Consider the following 20,737-nt stretch of genomic DNA (forward strand, 5'->3'; position numbering starts at 1 on the left):
TTACGGGTGTGACGCTAACGGTGACCTGTCAGTGAGTGGAGTGATGACCAGCCGTCCAGAGTTTCCCAGGTACTCGTAGCCATATCTGAACTGCGTGTTGGTCTGCCGGATGATGCATTCATTCGACTCAATCTGAAAGTGAAAACACACACATTTAAATTCACGTTTTCTCACTCTGTCTCAGCACATATGATAACTCTGCCACTCCATGTTCGGTAGAGGTGGGGTGGTTACACGGGCCGCTTGCTCACTTATTCAACATGCCATGTCATGCACCACATCCTGCCTCTGGTGATGAAGAGCTACCCATTTTTTATTTATTTTTTTCCAGCGAACTGGAACGTCACAGGCCCAATGTTAACCTAATGAAACATTTTCTACAGAAATCGATCGTTCCAACTACAAATATAGAAATCTTTAGATCCGTTTTCTTCATACAACCAGATGTTGCTTGAGGTAGTTAAGGGGAGGTATTATGTATTTTCAGGCACATAGTGCCATTTTATAGAACAGTCAAGTAACTTTGTTACGTTCAGTTGTTATAAAAATGCTGTGCATATCAAACATCAATTCGACACCTTGAAATTGAATAACTGCTGCTGCCACTAGTCTTAAGGAGCTGTGTGGGGAAGGTAGATAAAATTACATCTATCTTTCCAAACTGTTTATGGTTGACAATTATTGCCACAGAGAGCTTTTACGTCTCTCCATAGAGTGCCAGTTTGTTACATCTCCAGGCTACACCTCCTAGTGATCATTTCTCCTGACTTCCTCCTCCTCACTGTATGACTCGCATATAAATCATGACTTTATGAACTAAACTGGAGTTGGAAACTTTTCTATTTTTTTTAATTTATTACTCAAGTTTGTTGTTTCAAATGTCACCATCATTCTTTGGAGTAGTTTGATCTGTACTGCTTTTACCCCCACATTTCTTGACTTTCTATATATGGAAATGAGCATCAGGGCTACAACCTCGACCTAACTGAAGATAATGCTATTTAAAACTTCTTGTACTAGTCACAAAACACAACCAGGAGACGCGGAAGAAAAGCTTCTTCTTGTCTCACCCTGTCTTTTTCCCAGTACAGCCGCAACTGGCAGAGCCACTCGAATGCGTTGATGTCGCTGCAGCCGGTCTTGGCCAGCTTATCGATAACGTCCCGAGCGTGAACCTCCACCGTGACGAGCGCCACCACCTTCAGACGCAAGATTTTTGGGAGTTCCTGGCGTATCATCTCTGAGTAGCTTTGCAGCATAGCGATCTGAGGAAAGCGCAAACATTCAGGTGAGACGTGTGCAAAGTATCTGTAAAGCCTAAATTTGGTGTCGCACGACACCTGTTTCTTCTTCAGTGACTTTAGGGAGGATTTGTTTGCTCTCTCCTTGCTGATGTTGAGAGCTCTGGTGACCTCGCTCGTCCACTTGATCTGGCTCGCTGTAATTACAATCTGAGACGGGAAGGAAACTCGTTTAAAACGTCGGACGCTTGACGGGAGATTCTAAAGCCTGCTGCTAATCAGAGGTACCAGAACTGAAGACGCAGAAGGACAGGCTGAAAGAGGCTCGACGTAAACTCACCTGTCCTGGCCAGTCTTTGACCCATTTCTCCCTTGTTCCCGTTATCTTTTTCATATCGAGAAGGCAGTCGTTCAGGTGTGCCTTCAGAGTACCCTGCATGAGCCTCTCAATATCGCAGAGCCAAATCTAAAGTTGGACAATGACAATCACCAGGAGTATCACTACAGGAAACCCAAACAGCAGATTCTAATGACTGAACCTGGCTGCGTTCACCTCCACTGGTTTGTCCAGCTGCTGGGGCTTGTTGAACAAAATGAACTCGCCATCAGCTGAAAACATCCCATCAGCTCTTGTGACTTTAGCTGTCTGTGAAACATATGAAGGAAAACCAAAGAAGTTTCTGCATTAAAAAGAGAGAGAATCATTTCGAAATGAATTTATCGTGGGTAGACTGTGGTTATGAAATGTTATAGAAATCAATAAACGCCCTCCAAAAACTTGCTGCCAGAGCAAACGTCCAAGAATTTGAAGAAAAAGTCTGTTCTATACCATCACATTTATAAAATGAGCTCTGCACCTTGTCGAGCCGGAGGCTCTTGATGTTGTCGAAACACTTCTTCATGTGAGGCTGCATGGCTTCGGGGTTCTGAGACTGGCCCAGGATCTCGAGCACGTCGTCGTTGGACAGAAAATAAAACCTTGGGAAGATCTGCCTCTTGGTCTCCAGATACATGTCCAGGGCCCTCAGGATTTCTTCCAGCTTGAAGCTCATGCCATTCAGAGTCTGTAGCAAGCCTAGAAGAAAGAGCGGATGAGGTAATGTCACAATTGATGATTTGATTAAATGACAGAATCTTCAAATTAAATGCTGATACTTAAAGTTAGGATTTATCAAATACTATTTTATAATAGAAAGCCAAATGTTCCATAATTTGATTACATAATGTCGATTTCCTCAGGTTTGGACAGACACACATTTGTAGCTGTATAATTTGGGTCAAATGTTCCAGGTTTCCTTTCTCAAGCTTCTCATAACATTTTGCTGGAACTGCGTTTCTGACACACAGCAATTTATATAATGGCTAGTGGTCCTCCTGTTCTTCATACTCGTTTCAAAATGTTTTCAACAGATAAATGTGGAATATTTAGGCATCTGGAATTTTTTTACCAAACATGAACCAAACTTGTGGAGCTAAACAAATCTGTCTGAAGTCATGCAAGGAAGCACCGTGTTTCAGGTGTTTCTTTAAATCAAACCCACAACCGAACCTCCGTTTAACTCAAAGGTATTAATAATTTTTTTAATTTTGTAATTTAGGAGTGAGAAAAGGAAGACATGCAGCAAATGGTCCAAGACAAGCCATTTGGCCATAATGATGGGAACAAAAAATTCTCTAAAAGATGTCATTGTCTTTATCTGGCCATTTATGGCTGTAGAGATCATTTTCATAATCCCAAAGGATTTAAAACAGAAAAGGTTTAGCCAGTTTTAATGCCAGACAATGAGAAAAAAGGGTTTTCATAGTGTATGCAAACACCTGGTTTTAACTGTATATATGTAACTTTTTTCTGCTTGTGATTTCAGATTCATTTTTCACAAATTTAAAGAAATGTAAACAACCAGCCTGACTCCAAAACAACACTATTTACATTTGAAAAACACTATTTTCATTGCTAAATGTCCACACTAATAATAATGGGGCGACCCAGCCAGGATATTGCATTGTATAAATTATATTCTAAAGACAGAAACATGAACTCTGCGGTCGTACCGGGATGATGCGTTCCCTGCAGGGCGTTCGGATTCTCGTGCAGACGCTCCATTATGGTCTTCCAGTTGCGACTGACGCCCGCAAACTCGGTGCACTCGTTAGGAAGCTGCTCCCTGATGTCCTTTCCTTGGAAAATGTTCTGAGTGGAGGGGGAAAAAAAAAGAAGAAGAAAACAATTGGTTGCAACAGAGAAAGAGAAGAGCGCTTGTTTCGGATTAAAGACTTGTGTGTGAAATGTAGCTTTCTGGTGCAGGTGTGTAAAACGCATAAACAATGAATGAGGCAAGGTAAGTTGTGTACTTCCAAGTAAATCCAGTTTCGCTGCACGGAGAGGATCATATCGATGACATCCATCACGTGGGTGAGCCGGCGTTCCCATTGGTCCACCTCTCGCTCGAAGGCTTTAACGAAGCGGGACGCCTTCATCGTGGACAAAATGACCTGGTTATCGTCCAGCGTCTGGAAGACGTCTTCACTCCCTCTGAGGAGGGCAAGAGAACACAAATGGTGATGTTTAAGTTGACGCATCAATCCTGGAACGCCAACCGGCGTGAAAGGCCCTCGTATGCTCACGTTACAATGAATACTTTTGACTCCGTCTGTTCCTGCGTGTGTGTGAAAACAAAAGGGGTTGCTCTGCAATTTATTGTTTCCCTGCTGTCAGTGTGGAATCAGTTTAGGGTTTTTTTTTTTGTACTTGAGATTAAGGTTAATACAAACCTGTTAAAGGCCAATTCATCGTTATTCTGTATAAAACACCGTCACAGCATTGCATCTCAAAGCTTTGTAAATCTGCTGACGGCGCTGTCGTTTTAAAACTAGATTGGAAAGGATGGAACTGATGGCTGCGCATCAATGAGTATGTTTGCTGATAAAAAAGCTCTAAAAAAGAATCTTAAGACAGAACATTTTAATCTGCCACCTGCACGCTCTACGCAGTGGCATCAACTACTGAGCCATGTTAAATGTGACAATATTTGTAACTTTTTGAAACCGTTCCTCTGCTTGACATTAAAACCCGCCTCACCTCAGCCGGTAGTGGCCCTCGTCTTTGTATGGCGCAATTTCCAGGTATACTTCATCCCATGTCTTCTTGACATTGATCAGACCCTGAAAGAACAAATGCAAACTCTAATGCAAACAGACCAAAAATAAAGTTGCAATAGAATAATTTTCTAATATTTATGCCTGGATAATGTCTTAGAAATACTAGACCGTAATGGTGAATTAACATATAACTTTTTTTTTTTTTATAGTTTTGTAGTTTAAAAACATCGAACGACTGCCCCTTTCAGGCTCTTCCTCACTCAGAACTCCTTGAATTGAATCCCAGTTTCTGAATGAACAATTACTGGCTGATTTCACAAATGAGGTGCTAATTGCATGGCAACTGTATATGCTAATTGCTCCACACTTCAATGTGCACAAACTTGGCTGTAACGCTGCTCTGATGTAACCTCGGAGGGTTTAGAGTGAGGCAGGGAGACGGGGGAGAGGGGCCGCTGGCAGGACTAAGACGGCAAAGTTTCAGCTGCCAGAGTTGAAGCCGGAGTGGAGGAAAGTCGCTGTGCTGCATTTTCAGATTCTTCCCTAACATTATTCCAGAGCTAAGTAAGATGAAGAGTCAACAAGAAGTCAGATCTGAACCTGTTCTATGGAGAGCTCCTTGCTGGCAGCTCCAGAGATCTCCGAAATGGTCGAAGCGTAATGATCCAGGTTCAGAGAGATGATCTTCTCCAGGGTGAAGTCAGGGTTGGTGTGGTCAAATGTGCGCTCTAGATCCTCACAGATCTGGTTCCAGTGTCTGAAACAAAAAACAAGGCTCAAATTCCACCTAAAGGGCCAAAATATATATATCTGGTTACTTACATATATTTACTTTGTATTTACAATTTAGTGCTTTACTTTTTTCTCAGAATTCAGGCTTTTTCGAAAAAGTGAAAATAAAGTCGTAACCTTAACAGAATAACGATGTGATATTACCAGAAAGAAGATGCAAAATGACAAAAAAAATCTTCAATCGAGTTACGAATATCTGATGTGACCAGACTGACAAATTCGTTTGGTTCTTACTTCAAACACACACAGTCGTTTGCACAATCATTTTAAAGTCCTGATACTGACAGTAATTTGAAGCTGATGTATTAAAGTATTTATTTGTGAAACTGAGTATACCTTCACAAGTTGCTCAACATTTATTTTATTTTTAAACTAATTTTGTTTAGGTGTTCCCAATGAATTACTTATTCATTCTCCTAATATTATGACTTTATTCTTGTTTTATTTCAACTTTAGTCTGGCCGTAATACTCGTATTCTGACATTTTTTAACTAAATGTCAGAATTTTTATTCTGACATTAAATCCCCTGAACTGACTTTAAAAAAGGTAGAATTCTGACTTTAAGCTCAGAATTTAGATTTTTTTTTTCTCAATTTAAATCAAATTAAGTCAAAAATTAGAATTTTTATTTAATTTTTCAGAATTTGGAGATTCAAGACAGAATTCCAAATTTTGTCCCTCATCGTCTTCTGTACTGTTTTCATGCTGCTACAGTTACATTATAGTAATTCTCTCTCAGTACCTTTAAAATAACAATGCGATGAATCAGACTTATAATTTCTTATGTCAGGAAGAATATGATTACATAGCAATATGAGGATATAATTGTATGACAATTGGTTGATTTTTTCCTGCATCAGTGTCAAACTAACACATGGTTAGGACGGCGCCACAAACCAATCAGAAACAGAACTCACCAACTCCTTGCAAATGTTGTGCAGTTTTAGAGATAACAGGGTTCACGTTCGAGGCCCAGCAAACTGGATCAGCTACATCATAAGGACTCCTACGAACCTTTTTAGGGTTATTAGTTTGTTAAAATACAAATCCACTAGGAGTTTACTGTAGGAATTATGCACATAGTTGTGAGACCATTTTTTCTGATTGAGGACAGATGCTACAACGGCCTGCACGGGCCCTGGAGAAATAAGAAATAAGCCTCAAAACTGACGAAGAGTCAGAAGATTTAGTTGACGAACTCGTCTTAGAGGCACCAGACCATAACAAACAGTTGCTACGAAGACACAACACTCGTTCGGACATGCTGTAGTTTTGGACTACAAGCGTAGCGAGATCGTTTAAACCGTTACCTCTCTCTCAAGGCTGGATTCCTCAGATCAGTAATGAGGGGGATGATGTGCTTGAACTTTTCAAGCTTCACCCTGGAGGAAGAAACAACCTCCCAATCTTTACCCTGCAGTAAAAACACACAAAAGACGATGTTGTTGTCTAGCGCAGCTGGGATTGCAGTCAATGGGATTAACTACTTTAAGGCGGACGCCCAGTTTGTGGTATGAGATTCATTGCAATGTAAATTGACTCGTTCGGACATGCTGTAGTTTTGGTGTTTGTTGATCTGCTATGAACAGCACATGACTAAATGATCACCCCATGAAATTGAATCATTTTCTACATCAGGAAGTAAAACAGTCCCAAATCTCTGGAAAGGAAACCAGTAAGAAATGTATCTAAAAACCTTGGAACAACTGCCAAGACACTCCAATCTGTGATTGGAGAAAGGAAGGGGGAGTTTATAACCCAATTAATACCGTCCTCATCGTGAAACACGGTAGAGGAAGTACTCCGCTGTGGAGAGGCTTCACTGTGTCTGTAACTGGGAAAGCATTGGATTATACCGGTAATCTTTTTTTTTTTTTTTAAATGAAACCTAAAAATACAAAACTGATCTATGTAATGCCTAAGCTGAGCATCCTGCCCAGCACAACTAACCTTGAGATCTCTCTGAAGGGCGCGAAGTCTCTTGTACATATCCAGACCCGTTTCTTCCATGGTCCGCGTCTGCAGCTGTGACAGGTGAAGAACCTTCCAGTTTTCCCAGTTTTCATCCCATTCGTGAGAGATTTCCCACACCTCCTGGAGCTGATCCATGTCCTGGAAAGGCGCATGGAGGCACAAAGTCGTCAGACGCAAGTCACGCGTAAAAAAACAAAACATTAAACAACTTCAGCAACAACTAAGGAAAATTATTGATTGGTTTAATTTTTTAATTTTTTTTTACAATCACCATTTGTATTACTGAATGCTGATGTAACTGTTAGAGCCAAGAGCAACTTCAGACCTTTTCCATCGCCATGACAAATTTACAGGGAGGTTGATCGATTCTGAAGAAGGCCAGCCCACTGATGATGGTGTTTTGCTCCTGTATTAGAGCCTCCAGTTGGCCACGATATTCTTTTATTTGTTTCATTGCTACTTCAAAGTTTAACAAGCTCTGAAAAGGACCTGGACACGCAAATGTAGCATTAAGCACATTAAGATTTACACAAACATGCACATAGACACTTACTTATAATAACTATTAAAAAGCAAATACACAAATGTGTGTAAGGTTTACTGAATTGACTATGTTTTGTTTAGTTAATGTAACTAGCTTCCAAACAATTAGGACCGATGTGCAATTAGACCAGTTGATGGTAAAACATGTATGTGGAACCTTTGACGCTGAACTCCTGAAAGGTAACGTCGATCTTCTTCTTGAGATCCTCAAAGGAGCGGATGAGGCCGGTTTTAAACTTTTCTTTGTCTTTCGACAGCGTGGCGTCGCTGTTAATCAACACCTGCTGAAACCAAATCCACTTGTCATTCAGTTCCTCTCGCATGACCTCAACCTGCAGGTGCAAATAAGACACAACGGATTAAAGCCATGATTCGTTTCTTCAGAATCACATCACTGCTAGATAAACCAAACACTGAAATAGATTTAACCCATCATGTAAAGAATTAGGGTAAGCATTCAGTTATTTCTAAAGAACTGGTAATGTTTTGATGTCTAATCTTTATACTTATATCGTGAAGAGAATGGAAACCGGAAGCTGTGCTAAAACGAAAGCTATGCTAAGCTGAAGTAACGCTAGCAACTTAACCATAGCTTCTGCTGTGGTTAAGTTGCGGAAAATAAATTCTGTTTCTGTTTCAGCATAGCTTCCTTAGTACTTTGGGTTGTTGTGACTTTAGGTTGTGTATTGGGGCTACCACATTTTGTTGACCTTTCTGGGTAAACATATGAAAAAGCTTTTTCAGAAGCTATAAAGATACCAAAAAGCTTTATAACCTAATTTCTGCCCGCCAGCTACCACTGTTTAGCTAGGTTGTAACATAGGGAAAATGCTAGAAAGGTTAGCATGATCTCTCAGCAAATTTTAACTGATGTACTATAAAAATAAAACCTAAAAGTTAATATTAAACAACTAATTATTTACATTGCTGTGACACATCAGCAAGAGGTAGGAAGCTCAGTTCCCAAGAAGAAATAAAAAATGTTTTAGCTAATGTAACATACTTGGCAAAGATTTTACAATACTGTAACTTCTGTGGTAATAACTGGTTTATAGCTTGTAGCTATTATTTCTTAAAAATATATACCTAACCATTTTAAGCAGTGTTAACTTCTGCCTATTAAAAATGTACTCCTGTACCTTAAATACATTTTTAGGCATTGTTAAAAAGTGACATACTTACGCTTTGCTGCACTTCGACTTCATATTTGTCGAGGATGGCAAATCGTTCATGGATGAGAGGAATCTGAGCTTCTGTGTTGGCCAAATCCCTATTGAGATTTGCTAAAAGAGTCAGGCTATCACTTAGCTCCGCAAGCGTCTGCGGCGGTCTCATCAACCTGAACATAAACAATGACGATTATTAAACTCAAGGATTTCCCCCATATTCTTCCAGAATTTCATTTATTCACTGGACTCCTTTATGTCAGAGAACTGGTCCTAGCTGCGCACTTTTATCATGTAAATAAGATTTGATGTATGATACTGAATCCAAGAGGAAGCATTACTAAAATTTGCACAGTAAGTGAGAGCATTTGTGCCAACAACTCTACTTGGTAATACTATCATCTCAGACAACTGTGCTGCTCCTAGATTATTGTTGTGCTAATGTCTCTAAACAACTGCAGAATAACAAATGGTTGCACACCTGTCGGCATTGCTTTGCATTGAGTCGTAAAGTTCTGTTAGACAAGTGCTTGCTATCTCGCTGAGAAGCTGTGTTAACTTCTTCTGCCACTCGTCGCAGTGTTGCACCAGGGTGGACTTGAGCGGCGAACAGTCCAGCATCACAAACTGTATGGTGACGACCGTCTCTTCCTGTTGAATACTGCTGGCGTTCTCAGTGTATCTGGGAGACCACAGGAACTCTGTTTGTGATCCTAATCAACCATGTCCTTGCAGAACACACTGAATGTATTTGCAGAAATTCCTCCAACAGAAACAGAGGAATCGCATACCTCTGTATATCTGCATCAAAAGTTGATACTGAAGTGTTGGCTGTCCTGTAACGTTGTATAATGTAGTCTTTGATGTTCTCCCAGATGGGCCTGTATTTGCCCCAGGTCTTCAAATAGGCCTCCAGTTGCCTGGCATTGGCTGACATTCCTGTCGTAATTGAAGCCTGGGTCTTAATAATCCTTTCGTCTCGCTCTGAGTGATCAAACAGAATCGAAATGGGGAGGATGATAAAAATCACTGAGCTTCTTATGAAAATATTTTAATCCTTTTTACTTTTCAATATTTTGTCATGTTACAACCACACAGGAGGCCAATGCATTTCATTTAGGGGTGCATAAGGAGAGGGGTAAGCATACAAAAATGTACGCCACACTTTTGAGATATTTATTTGACTTCACAATTGTGCGCTCATTTATATTGCTAGCTACATCCAATAAAGCTAACGTGACAAAATATGAAAAAGCACTAAAGCAGGTGTACGCTGATACATATTTGTTTCCAACCTATGCTGACATATATGGGGACAGCCAGAGACTCTTTGTTGGAGAGAAGCTCGGGGAGACGCTTAAATTCAGAGATGATTTTGATTAACTGAGGCAAAATGTTCACAATTTCTCCAAGCTTCTGCAGAGTCGGCGAGAACTCCAGCTGTAAACAAAAAAGAAAAAAAAAAAACGAACTGGATTAGACAGCAAGGAGATTCTTTAAAATACAAATTAAGCATTACAAAACCTCTTTTATATTTACATTTAAATTTAGCATCACCTTGACCTCACACATTGTCCAGAACTGCTAGCTTCAGGAGAGATCTACCCAAGTGCCTGGATTTCTTTGTTCTTTTCTTATCGATTTAAAGGGCCAATGTTACGTGTTTAACAGCCATAGAGTGAAATTTTACAGCACAATCAAGAAACTGTTACCTTCAGTTGTAATAAAAATACTGTACAGATCAAATATGACTTAAAGAAAATTGGACTTTATAATTTAGCTCCTAGAAATTGGGTCTCTGTCTCTTTAAGAAACTCCTGCTCCTTCTGAAACGTTTTGCACAGCTGAATGCCAGATTAAAAGAATTTTCAAACATGCATTCAGGATCAAAGCAACACTCCAGGTACGTTTTGGATGAAGGAATAACACTCTAACTTCACATTAACATTCATTGTGGGTGTTGGCCTGTTTATAGAGAAATCTCTAGCTTAAAGAGTCACAGTAGTTTTAAAAGGCGACGTGAGTCTGCATTACCTTTGGCACGCTTTGAGGAGTCGCCTGCCGCAGAAGCACTAGCACTTTGAACAGCGGACTTGGCGATGTCTTGTTATCCCCGGTGATGGCTCTGCTGAGTTTCTTCATGGAGTCCCTGATGTTAAGCCGGAATGCCTCTTCCACTATGTAGTCCACCTTCTTTGAATACTTCTCCCAATGTGCCTGGACCTACAACATCAGAGCTCAAGTTTTTTTTTTTTTTTTTTTTTTTTTTTTTACAAAGTACACATTTGTGGACAATTATCTTTTGGGAGGAAAAGAAGGATTTATCTTTGAAACATTTATTTAGATCTATTTATACAGAGCCTTGCAAAGGTATTTATACCACTTGTTGGCTAGCCCTTTACTCTAAGAGATCCTGTATTAACTCTGGATGAGCTACAGAGAGCCTCTGCTGAGATGGAAGAATATGTGGACAGGCCAGGTACTAGCAATGCATGGCACAGATATTAGATTATATATTATGAGTTATTTGAAGAATTGCTAAAAGAAGACCATTGCTGGAAGAACGTCGGGTATCTGTAACATGCTACAACAAAGAAAACATAGCATATTTGAGTTAATGATGGACAGGAAAAAATCTGTTAGAAGCCGCAAAAGGCTTAAAGCTGGGGTGGGAGTTCAATTTTCAGTACAACAAGGACCCAAAACATACAGCAAAGGTTTAGATTTAAGCATATTAATCAGCCGAAGTGGTCCAGTCAAAGTGCAGATCTAAATGCATTTAAGAATTTGTGCCAAGACTTGAAAAAAATTACGCTCATAGATGGTTTCTACAAAATCTGACTGTGTGAAGAAACATGGACATGAATTTGTCTCAAGAATCTAACTGATATATATCAGTGAACACTTGTCTCTGAAACTGCAGCAAAAGATGTCATAAACAGTACTGACTTAGGGGAGGGGGAAAAGGGTGCAGTTAAATTCCAGTTTGTCCTTTCACATTACAATTCTGAACTATTTTGTAAAATCTGAATAAAATGCAATAAGGTTTGAGGCCGTAATGTGACAAAAAGTGCAAAAAGTTCAAGGATGTAAATACTTTGGAAAGGCAGTCTAGATCTGGGTCAATTCTCTTCCTTTGCATAGTACATTTTTTAACATGTTGTTAAATAATATATTTTTAAAAAGGACACTTAATACTTTAGAAAGTGATTTAGAAGCATATAAAAGCATAAAAAACAAAGTTCCAACCTCAGCTCCATCGCCGGCAAAGATGGTGTGAATCTGAGTCATGATATTAACGATTTCCTGGTGTACCGAGCGCAGCACTTGGAGTCGACTCTGCTGGTGAGCGTTCTGGTCATCCTCAAATTCCAGGTTTCTGGCCAACAGCAGGAGGCGAGGCGGGAGAATGACAGAACCACTCAGCTGATTCGTTTCTTAAAGATTTCGTGTTTGGTTGCTGTGCCATCTTAGTGACACAACAAAGAAAGAAATCAGAACTTATTACCTGTACACTGTCTTCCCATCTATTTTAACCAGCAAAGTTTCACTGATCTGCCTACAGAGGTTGGAGATGGACAGATTGGAAACTTTGTAACCATCAATGACAGCCTGCACCTGGAGAGGTAACGGAAAGAGAGAAAAGAGGGAGGCGTCCGCTTTATTGAAGAAATCAAAGCAGGCTGTAATCCCAAGAGCAGAAAAAACAAAGCCTGTGAATATTAGTTTCTATGGTAGACAATTTCCGTTGTGTGTTGAGGTATAATAAGGTATGTTCAGGGTTAGAACTGTTCAAATAGGCAGTTTAAAGCGTTTTTAGTGGTTGTCTCTAGTATTGGTGGATTGAAGCAATTTGCCAGCAGTCGCGGTGCCTAATCTCCATGAATACTGAAGCTCCACTGTATTCAAAAATTACAGAGAGAGGATTAGCAGGTTTGTGTCAAACCTTGTCAATGTGGAGAAGGGAATCGTTGATGAAGTGGTTTGAAGCTCCTTGGGACAACCAAAGCAACTTGGTCATGCCGGGCTCCACCTTCTTGTCAAGGAAACGGACCCGCTCCCGGAACAGACCCAGCTCTTCACGAGAGAGCATTCCAACAATCCTGACAACAAAAAACAACATTGCAGAAATAAAAAAATAAAATAAAATAAAAAATGTTGAATGGTTTATAGGTAAGTGGAAGGTGGGTGTGCTGTGATGGACAGTTGAAGGAAGAGTAAATGAGACCTGTTGTAGTTCCTGATGAGCAGCAGCACTCTCTCCCGGAGGAGCCGGATCTCCTCCCTGCTCTGATACATGTCGGACACAATCTGTGGGATCTCAAACTTCATTCGGTCCCAGTACTGGATCTCAGAAAACAGCCTCAGCAGGTTGCTGGATCAAACAGAGTTTGGCATAAAGTATTTTCATTAGTTATGAGGAGACAAATCTTCACGAAACCCATGATTGTGGTTCTGATCTGTGTTTTCCCAGCTCAATGTTATAAAACACAGACTAATTATGGGTTTTCCACAAAGGACATTTAAATATTTAACAGATAATGCAGCTGGGGAAGCTGAAATACCACCTGACACACTATCGGCTGGCAATTGCAAAGCAGCCAATTAAGGTATATTTCAGTACTACGATCGCTCTAACTGGTCTGGGACTTTCAGTTGGTCTGTTGAAAAAGGTTTTGTCAGTAGGTCTAGATGCTCAATTCCATTTTTTTTTTGCAAAAATCCTATATTCTTCTTTTTGAATGGTTGTTCATACTACTTATTAAAGGTCACCGCAATCAGGTTTCTGTGTGAAAGGTTTGCAACCCGAAAGCAACCCACATTTTGGAGCTGGGGTTGGGCGGTTGAAAAATGGAAAACGGGCCGTTCAGACTGCCATAAAATATCGGATGAGGATCGGATGTGGACAAGAAAATCCGATTTTGAGTCTCATTTGCCTGCTGTGTGAACATAGTCTAAGTTTGAGCTTCTCGACATTAAACTCAACTAATCATCAAACAGGTGGTTTTAGTAAGGACATGGTAGAAAAGCACCTCATTCCTACCTAGAAAACGCTCCATTCTAATGTTTAAGACATTTAATGACACCCATAAACTTTGAGTTAGTTGGTTTCTATGGTATTTGACACGTAAAGTATAACATTTCCAGATAGTTTTTTTTAACTACACTGAATTTTATATTTTTGTGAAAATTGTAAGTTTTTCATGCTTTGTCTAACATAGATGCTCTTAGATGAATTTCATTTTTCAAGCCAACTGTCTATAACCAAAGACACTCAAACAAACCAACAAGCACAAACTCAATTCTGACCGCACAGAAATTCATAACTACTTCTCTCTGTTTTTCTGATTTTGACCTACTTGTCGAAATTGATTTCCAGCCTGGAGGGAGTGCCCTTGAGGCGCACCAAGAGAGTCTGCTGCAGTTTCTTCAGGTACTGTCCGTCCAAGTTCTGGGTCCATTCAAAGAAGCTTTTCCTCACCATCTCCTCCAGGATGTGGTTCGTCTGCCCAAAGGTAAAAATTATCTCCTTGCGGCTGTGAGTTTCCGGCATAAAGGAGCACTTGTGAAGGATCTGGAAGAGACCACGAATAACGGTAAGAAATCAGTTTTTACTCAATTTCGGCGCAAAAGAGAGCCTGATAGCTGTACCTGCATGGGTTTTTCTAGGCGCTGCTTGAGAGCTTTGGCCCACATGACCTGCCCCACAACTTGTGGTATGTGATCAGGATAACAGCGACCCTTTTGGTCCGCTGTCTCCTTCACCACGTGAAGCTCTTTGCTAAAGATGCTGTACACTTCCTCCGATTTCTCCTCCATTGTGCGCCGTATGGCCTGTGACGGCGCAGATCAACATGAGCAGAGAACGTCAGAGAGAACGAACGGGAAAGGCTTAAAGATGGGAATTTAAAAGGTTTTCCACAGGGTAAAAATGAAGATGTCGTGAAATGTGAGTGTTCGTCAAAACACCTTGCGTGTGGACATCGGACTGAAAATGTCCAGCAGCCTGACTCCTTCCTGAACTGTGTTCACGGTCCGGAACGCTGAGTTCATCAACTCCTGGGTCATCATTTCCAGATCCTTTACAAATGTACAAAACCTAATAAAACGGCAAACCATCACATAAAGGTAGACATGAACAACATCACCCAAGTCAACCTGTAGCAGAATGGTGCAGAACATCCACTCCAACCATTTTTACTTCTGAGCTGAGCTGTTTAGATTCTTTGTTATCCCGAAGCCCCAAAATTAAAATGTAAAGATGCTGCAGCAGTCTAAAGGGAGAAATGATGTGGGGGGCCGTTTGTGAAGTTAAACATTCAAAAATCAGAAATAATTTGAGTCACGAGAGGAAAACAATGGTAGTTCATTTTTCAATGTCATATTTTTGCAGCTGGTTCACAGAGCTTAAGTGTGTTTTCACACCTGATAGTCTGATAGATTGAGGACCAAAGTTGCAACATTTGCTACTTTTTCAGCTGGTGCGGTTTGCTTTCACACTGCACTACCAAATAAACCAAACCCTTTGAGCAACGTGTTCCCCTCCCCACACATGGTGGCGCAGCACCAAAAACCACTAAAGGAAACGACATGAAAACCTCTGAAGAAGACATGAGCACAACCTCCCTCTTCAGGACATGTAAACAAAAATGGAGTGGCATCGGATTTCAGCAGTGGTAGGATTTCTCTTCCACGAGCCTTTTGTCCCACAAGTGCTACATTCACATTATGATTTAGGTTGCATTTACCCAGAATGCCATGCGGTTTAGTCTGCCTTTTGCTTTTGTAGTGGTATCCAGTCTGCTTGGAATTCACACATGCATTAAAGATGACTGTAACCGTACTGAGATGTGGGTTTTTAGGCAGACCAGAGTTTGCTTTTTTGGTCCACATCAGAGTCTGATTGCACATTCACATCTTCTCAAACAAACCGGACTTTCCAAACAAATGAATCACAGTTTGATTAAAGCAACTAAGCAGAGACGGTCTGAATGCAACCTAAATCTTTCATGGCTCATGTTTACCTTGTGATATATCTATATCCATAGAGTATAAGCTAAGTACCTTTTACTTTACTTTGCTATCATCACTACACTTCATTTATGCATTATTGTCAATCAGGTTTTCTATAATTTTCCTCTTGCTTTCTCTAAAAGTAAAAGGTCGGTTGTAGTAAATTTAGTTACTATGTGTAATAAAATTAGCATTTTGCAGTTGTTTAGTGCCTAGTATATTTAAGCATATTCTATATATGCACACTAATGTAAACAAGCAACACAGATAAGTCACATGGAGCAGTAATGGTATTTACAATCTCTCCTTGATGACTATGGATCTGACAGGAATGGGCTGAGAGTTATTATTGCCCTTCATTGTTTATTTCAATAAGACTGAATGAAGAGATTGTAAACTAATTAACTCGATAACACAGCCATTAGCCGGGGCCATTAAGAGCAGCACTGCTGGGGTTTTTTCCTGCTAATGCAGCTCCGTGTCTGACCCCTCCAACCTAATGTTCATGTCAAGGAAAATATGAAGGATTATTTACAGCGGTAATTGGAGTTGTAATGTGTTAGTTTGCTAAATATAGATTTATGGAGCATTTTTTTTAACATAAACCAGTCGATGCAGAAAGCAGAGGTGTTGCTGTGACAGATACTGATCGGTTCTTGTACGTTCACACTATTCTTTAATGTTCTGACAAAAGTAAAATCTTTGGCATATTTTCAACAAAACAAGCAAAAAATAAATACGTAAATAAATAAAATTGTGGATATCACCAAAAGTCAATTGCCTACAATACAATAAAAATGTGTTTTGGACAAACTTATGTTTAAACTAATCAAAACTTTATTGATGTGTTCATTCAATTTGTTAGTGTTTATCTGTATTAGTTTTTTTGTGGGAAAAAAAATGCTGAGAGAAGACCTTTAAACTTATACAATAAAAGAATAGTTTAAAGTATTTGCCATCTAAAATCAGTTATCTAAATGTAGCTTCTGGAAGTCAAGTAATAATTAAATTACATAAAGATAAATATCTGGTAGATTTCCAGTATTTTGCTTTAATAGCACAATTAAGTAACTGTTACCATTGGTGGTCATAAAAATGTTTTGCATCACTGTCTTGAAATGACCCTGTGTTTCTTTAATAGGTTTCTACCCTTTTTCACTCTCTGCCTTCAGCACGTCATCAGCTCAGTGCTTCTCCATGATGCTGTTTACAACTGTTCTTAGGAGCTGAGAAGGCGCGCAGCTACGCCAGGTGATTGCTAGTTGCTGCTGCCGCTAGTCTAGAGGAGCTGAATGTGGAGGTGCGGGGAAGGAGTGCTCTGTGAGGCGGAAGTTCGGCTGGGTACTACAGCTCCAAGGAGGGGCTTTGGGTAAAACAGCAGCGCTTTGTTTGAGCAGGTGTTAAGGTACCTGCCAATGGCTGCCAGAGAAACTCAAGGATTTCTCAAACATCCATGAAAGGATCAAAGCAAAACTTCAAGTAAGTTTTTGATGCGGGAGAAACAATAAAGTGTCATATAAAGCTCAATTTACATAATAATCTCCTCCACCTCCTTTAAATCTGATCTGTTCATAACATTTGAATTATGCAGGACACTGAACTTCTGGAATAGTCCAGACCGATGGGGGTTCTTAGTCTAACAGCTTGAAAAAAAAAAGACTAAATGACTCATCAAGAAACAAAAATAAAGAAGTCTAGCTGTAATGTTCATCTCTAGCAACAGTTTTTGCTCTAAACTGAACGTAATAACGGCAGCAGACCAACCTGCTGAACTCCTTACTCCACGTGGGATGTTGGACATCAAGGATCCCCTTGCCAAAGGCGCGCAGGTTCTGCAGTCCTTGTTGGAAGCTGGTCTCTATCTTCAGCAGGTTGCGGGTCAGCTCTGGTCCGGCGCTGCCTCCGAAGCAGGGCATGTCTCTCTGCTTGCCGTCCTCCCAACGGGCAAACTGGTGCTGGCAGTCACAGACCTGATGGATTATGGAAACAAATACAAAAGTAATAAACAATAAGTACAATGCAAGAAAGCGTTGTCATGAATAAAACAACGCTGCAAATAATAACAACAGCACTGTTTAAAACCCTTCATGTCCTAAATTTAAAATCTCCACCTGGATATTTTTGCGTATTTTAATTGTACGCAGTTCTTTAAATGTCCTGTGAGTAAATATATATTTGCCCATTTATCCACAACAACTGGAACTTTCGATATCTAGCTAGTTATTTTCACAATTTGCTATTAAAAGAGTGCCCCTCAGAGTAATTTCACTCCCTGCTACGGTGGGGGTGAAATAACCCAAGATTGGCTGGAAAGCGCAACATCTCCCCTTTCAGAAACCTTTGGAATTTTTCAGATAGCGCAAAGTGTGGCGGAATTACAGTAAAGCAAATCTGGTTGGATCGCCGGCGCTGCGTTAAGGTTAAGGTTGACTTACAGGGTTAACCTTAGCTAGCAGCAGCTGTTTCATTGGAATATTATTTCTTGCTGCCGGTACACAGGGAGCAGTAATTCTCAATTTCTCCCAGAATTTAGTCAGATGGATTTCTGATTCTGGCTACAGTTGCTGTTTTCTGAGGTTACTTCAAATCATTCTGAAACGATGACTCAGCAAAATCAGCACAAAAAAGAAAGAAAAAAAACCCCAATCAAACAAAGATAAACTGACCTCAAGCAGGTTTCTGAGCCTCAAAATGAAGGCATCAATCCCCACGAAAAACTTTGTTTTGTCCAGAACCCAGCCTTTGTGAGAATACCTGCCAGGAGAGAAGCAGGAGGAGACTGCTACACCACAGATAAACTGCAGATACTTTCAAATGCAAACCGTTCAACTTTAAAGACTCTTCTAAAAGTTTCCTGGTTAAGACAAGAAGCATGTACAGAAAGTGATGCGCATGCTCTCGTTTGTTCACCATCTGTACTTAACATGGCCAGAAATAAAAACAAAAATAAACAGAAAAACCTGTTTTAAGTGTAAATAAATCCTAAATGTGCCCAACCTCTGAATTTTTCAATCATTTGTACTGCAGTGGTTTGCAATATCCACATAACGAAATACTGAGAACGTTTCAGAAATTCAGCAGAGAGGCTACTTTTTGTCCTACTTGTGATGAAGCTTTGAGACATGCATGTAAGCGTCCTTCCAGAACGTGCAACACTGGATGCAGTCGTCGAGGACTCGCTTGCTGGACGACAACTGGCCCTCGAAGATATCGTCCAGAGAGATGTTTTCACTGCACAGGCGGATGATCTCGTTACTCATCTGAAAGTTTGCAGAACACAAACATTTGTCACCTTAAGTGTTCTTAGACAGGGTTGAGTTTTTATTCTTCTTCTGGTGAAACAAACAACAAAAAAAAAACCAAACAAATAAAAACACCATAACAACATGATTTTTTTTGTACTTGTGCTGTTAATTACCTTCAATTTTGGGATGCTGTTGACTGAAAATAGAAAGCTGAAAAGAGTTTATGCTACATATGATTTCCATTTAAACTGCATGTATAATGTCCACACCCACCCATAATGGTACGGAGTGTCAACAGGGACAAAATTAAACAAATACATATTAAATCTGCAATTAAATCAATATAATTAATTTAGAAGACAATTTATTAAACTAAGTCACTAAAAGTGAAAACTTATAGATACTGATAATTGATTGAACAATGATTTTATTTGATGCATTTTACTGATTGAATTTGTCCCCTTTGATCCTACATACAGTGGGGCTCAGTTGGGCCAAAAAATGTTTGTCCACATAATAAAGTGAGTTTTAGATCCTGACATGTTGGTCAAAGTTAGCAATGATAATTACAGAGAATATAGAAAGTCTACATATCCTTGGTACCTTGTTTTTCTTCCAGAAATAAAACAGAGGTAAACAATTTAACATTTCGCACCTTTAATGTCTTTAATGAGATCAACATGTTGCATTATTTTACTGTAAGACAAATATATTAGCAGGAACAACAATGTCTGTAGAAAGAGTGCAATACCCAAGTGTGAATTCTTGTACAAGTAATATCCTATTGAAGAAATTTTCTTTGGTTTGAGACTTTCTTTATCTACATTATGACTTAATAACAGCTGCCCAGCAACAAAGGTAGACTGGACCATGTGTCCCCAATATAAAAATGAAAAATAAAATCCTTTTTCATCATCATCTTTTTAGCAAGAACCTGAAGATTTTTGGCTCCAAACCGACTGAAACGACTTTAGGAATACTCAACGTTCAGCCAACTTGGAACATCGCATCAAATAAAACTCTTGGAATCTTGGCTGAAAGTTGTAGTTTAGTTTTATCATGGGCAGATTTCAGCCAAGCCGCCAGCACACATAGAGGAAATTAGACGTGTCCGTCCGCCGCGTACCTGGCAGAAGAGCCCGGTGATTTTCTCGTTGCTGTTGTAGGAGGGTGAGTTGACCCAGATGATTCGAATGAGAACCACGATGTGTCGCAGCTTGGAAGCAATTTGTTTTGGCTTGAGATGGGAAAGCTCTTCACAGGGCTTCTTAAGGATGGACAGGAAGGTCAGGTTTGACTCCGCCTGCACCGAGCATTCCTGGGCAGAAGAATATTATGGAGGTGATGATTATTATCTCTTCTTTCTGTCTTTAATAACATTAACAAAACATTTTAACTCGCTTTGGTTCTCAAAGGACACATTCCTTTATTCTGTAAACCTAAAGCACCACTCAAGTTGTCCCACTGAAAAATAGTCTTCCAAATAAATAATGACCCTCAGCATCAGGACATCATTTAATGACCTAATTAGATCATTAGATAATGAAACATGGTCTCTTGGTTGTCCAATGTTAGAGAAAGAAATAGCTTGTACATTTTTATATCCAATGTAAATAAAGACCAGGCAAACTTTTCCATCTACTGCCTGGAAAACAGTTTCAC

The 20,737-nt window shown here is 39.9% G+C and overlaps 1 protein-coding gene across 1 annotated transcript in view; it reads right to left on the bottom strand.

Annotated features, from left to right (window-relative positions):
- The window catches only part of dnah2 (dynein, axonemal, heavy chain 2), a 67,954-nt gene that overhangs the window by 44,603 nt on the left and 2,614 nt on the right, over positions 1 to 20,737 (bottom strand). Inside the window, exons 6-35 of the mRNA XM_008435561.2 lie at positions 20,202 to 20,393; positions 18,933 to 19,090; positions 18,497 to 18,584; positions 17,595 to 17,800; positions 14,787 to 14,916; positions 14,469 to 14,651; positions 14,177 to 14,391; positions 13,045 to 13,191; positions 12,763 to 12,919; positions 12,325 to 12,434; positions 12,066 to 12,195; positions 10,851 to 11,039; positions 10,112 to 10,256; positions 9,608 to 9,800; positions 9,298 to 9,498; positions 8,833 to 8,989; positions 7,808 to 7,982; positions 7,433 to 7,596; positions 7,084 to 7,245; positions 6,444 to 6,547; positions 4,941 to 5,097; positions 4,321 to 4,403; positions 3,594 to 3,774; positions 3,294 to 3,432; positions 2,099 to 2,316; positions 1,795 to 1,887; positions 1,582 to 1,707; positions 1,341 to 1,451; positions 1,071 to 1,265; positions 26 to 132 (exon numbers count right to left, since the gene is read on the bottom strand). Of these exons, the coding sequence (XP_008433783.1) occupies positions 26 to 132; positions 1,071 to 1,265; positions 1,341 to 1,451; positions 1,582 to 1,707; positions 1,795 to 1,887; positions 2,099 to 2,316; positions 3,294 to 3,432; positions 3,594 to 3,774; positions 4,321 to 4,403; positions 4,941 to 5,097; positions 6,444 to 6,547; positions 7,084 to 7,245; positions 7,433 to 7,596; positions 7,808 to 7,982; positions 8,833 to 8,989; positions 9,298 to 9,498; positions 9,608 to 9,800; positions 10,112 to 10,256; positions 10,851 to 11,039; positions 12,066 to 12,195; positions 12,325 to 12,434; positions 12,763 to 12,919; positions 13,045 to 13,191; positions 14,177 to 14,391; positions 14,469 to 14,651; positions 14,787 to 14,916; positions 17,595 to 17,800; positions 18,497 to 18,584; positions 18,933 to 19,090; positions 20,202 to 20,393 (4,616 nt within the window). The remainder of the gene's footprint in view (positions 1 to 25; positions 133 to 1,070; positions 1,266 to 1,340; positions 1,452 to 1,581; positions 1,708 to 1,794; positions 1,888 to 2,098; positions 2,317 to 3,293; positions 3,433 to 3,593; positions 3,775 to 4,320; positions 4,404 to 4,940; positions 5,098 to 6,443; positions 6,548 to 7,083; positions 7,246 to 7,432; positions 7,597 to 7,807; positions 7,983 to 8,832; positions 8,990 to 9,297; positions 9,499 to 9,607; positions 9,801 to 10,111; positions 10,257 to 10,850; positions 11,040 to 12,065; positions 12,196 to 12,324; positions 12,435 to 12,762; positions 12,920 to 13,044; positions 13,192 to 14,176; positions 14,392 to 14,468; positions 14,652 to 14,786; positions 14,917 to 17,594; positions 17,801 to 18,496; positions 18,585 to 18,932; positions 19,091 to 20,201; positions 20,394 to 20,737) is intronic.

Source organism: Poecilia reticulata, chromosome 18 (assembly GCF_904066995.2).
Source record: "Poecilia reticulata chromosome 18, P_reticulata-male-v2, whole genome shotgun sequence".
NCBI lineage: Eukaryota > Metazoa > Chordata > Actinopteri > Cyprinodontiformes > Poeciliidae > Poecilia > Poecilia reticulata.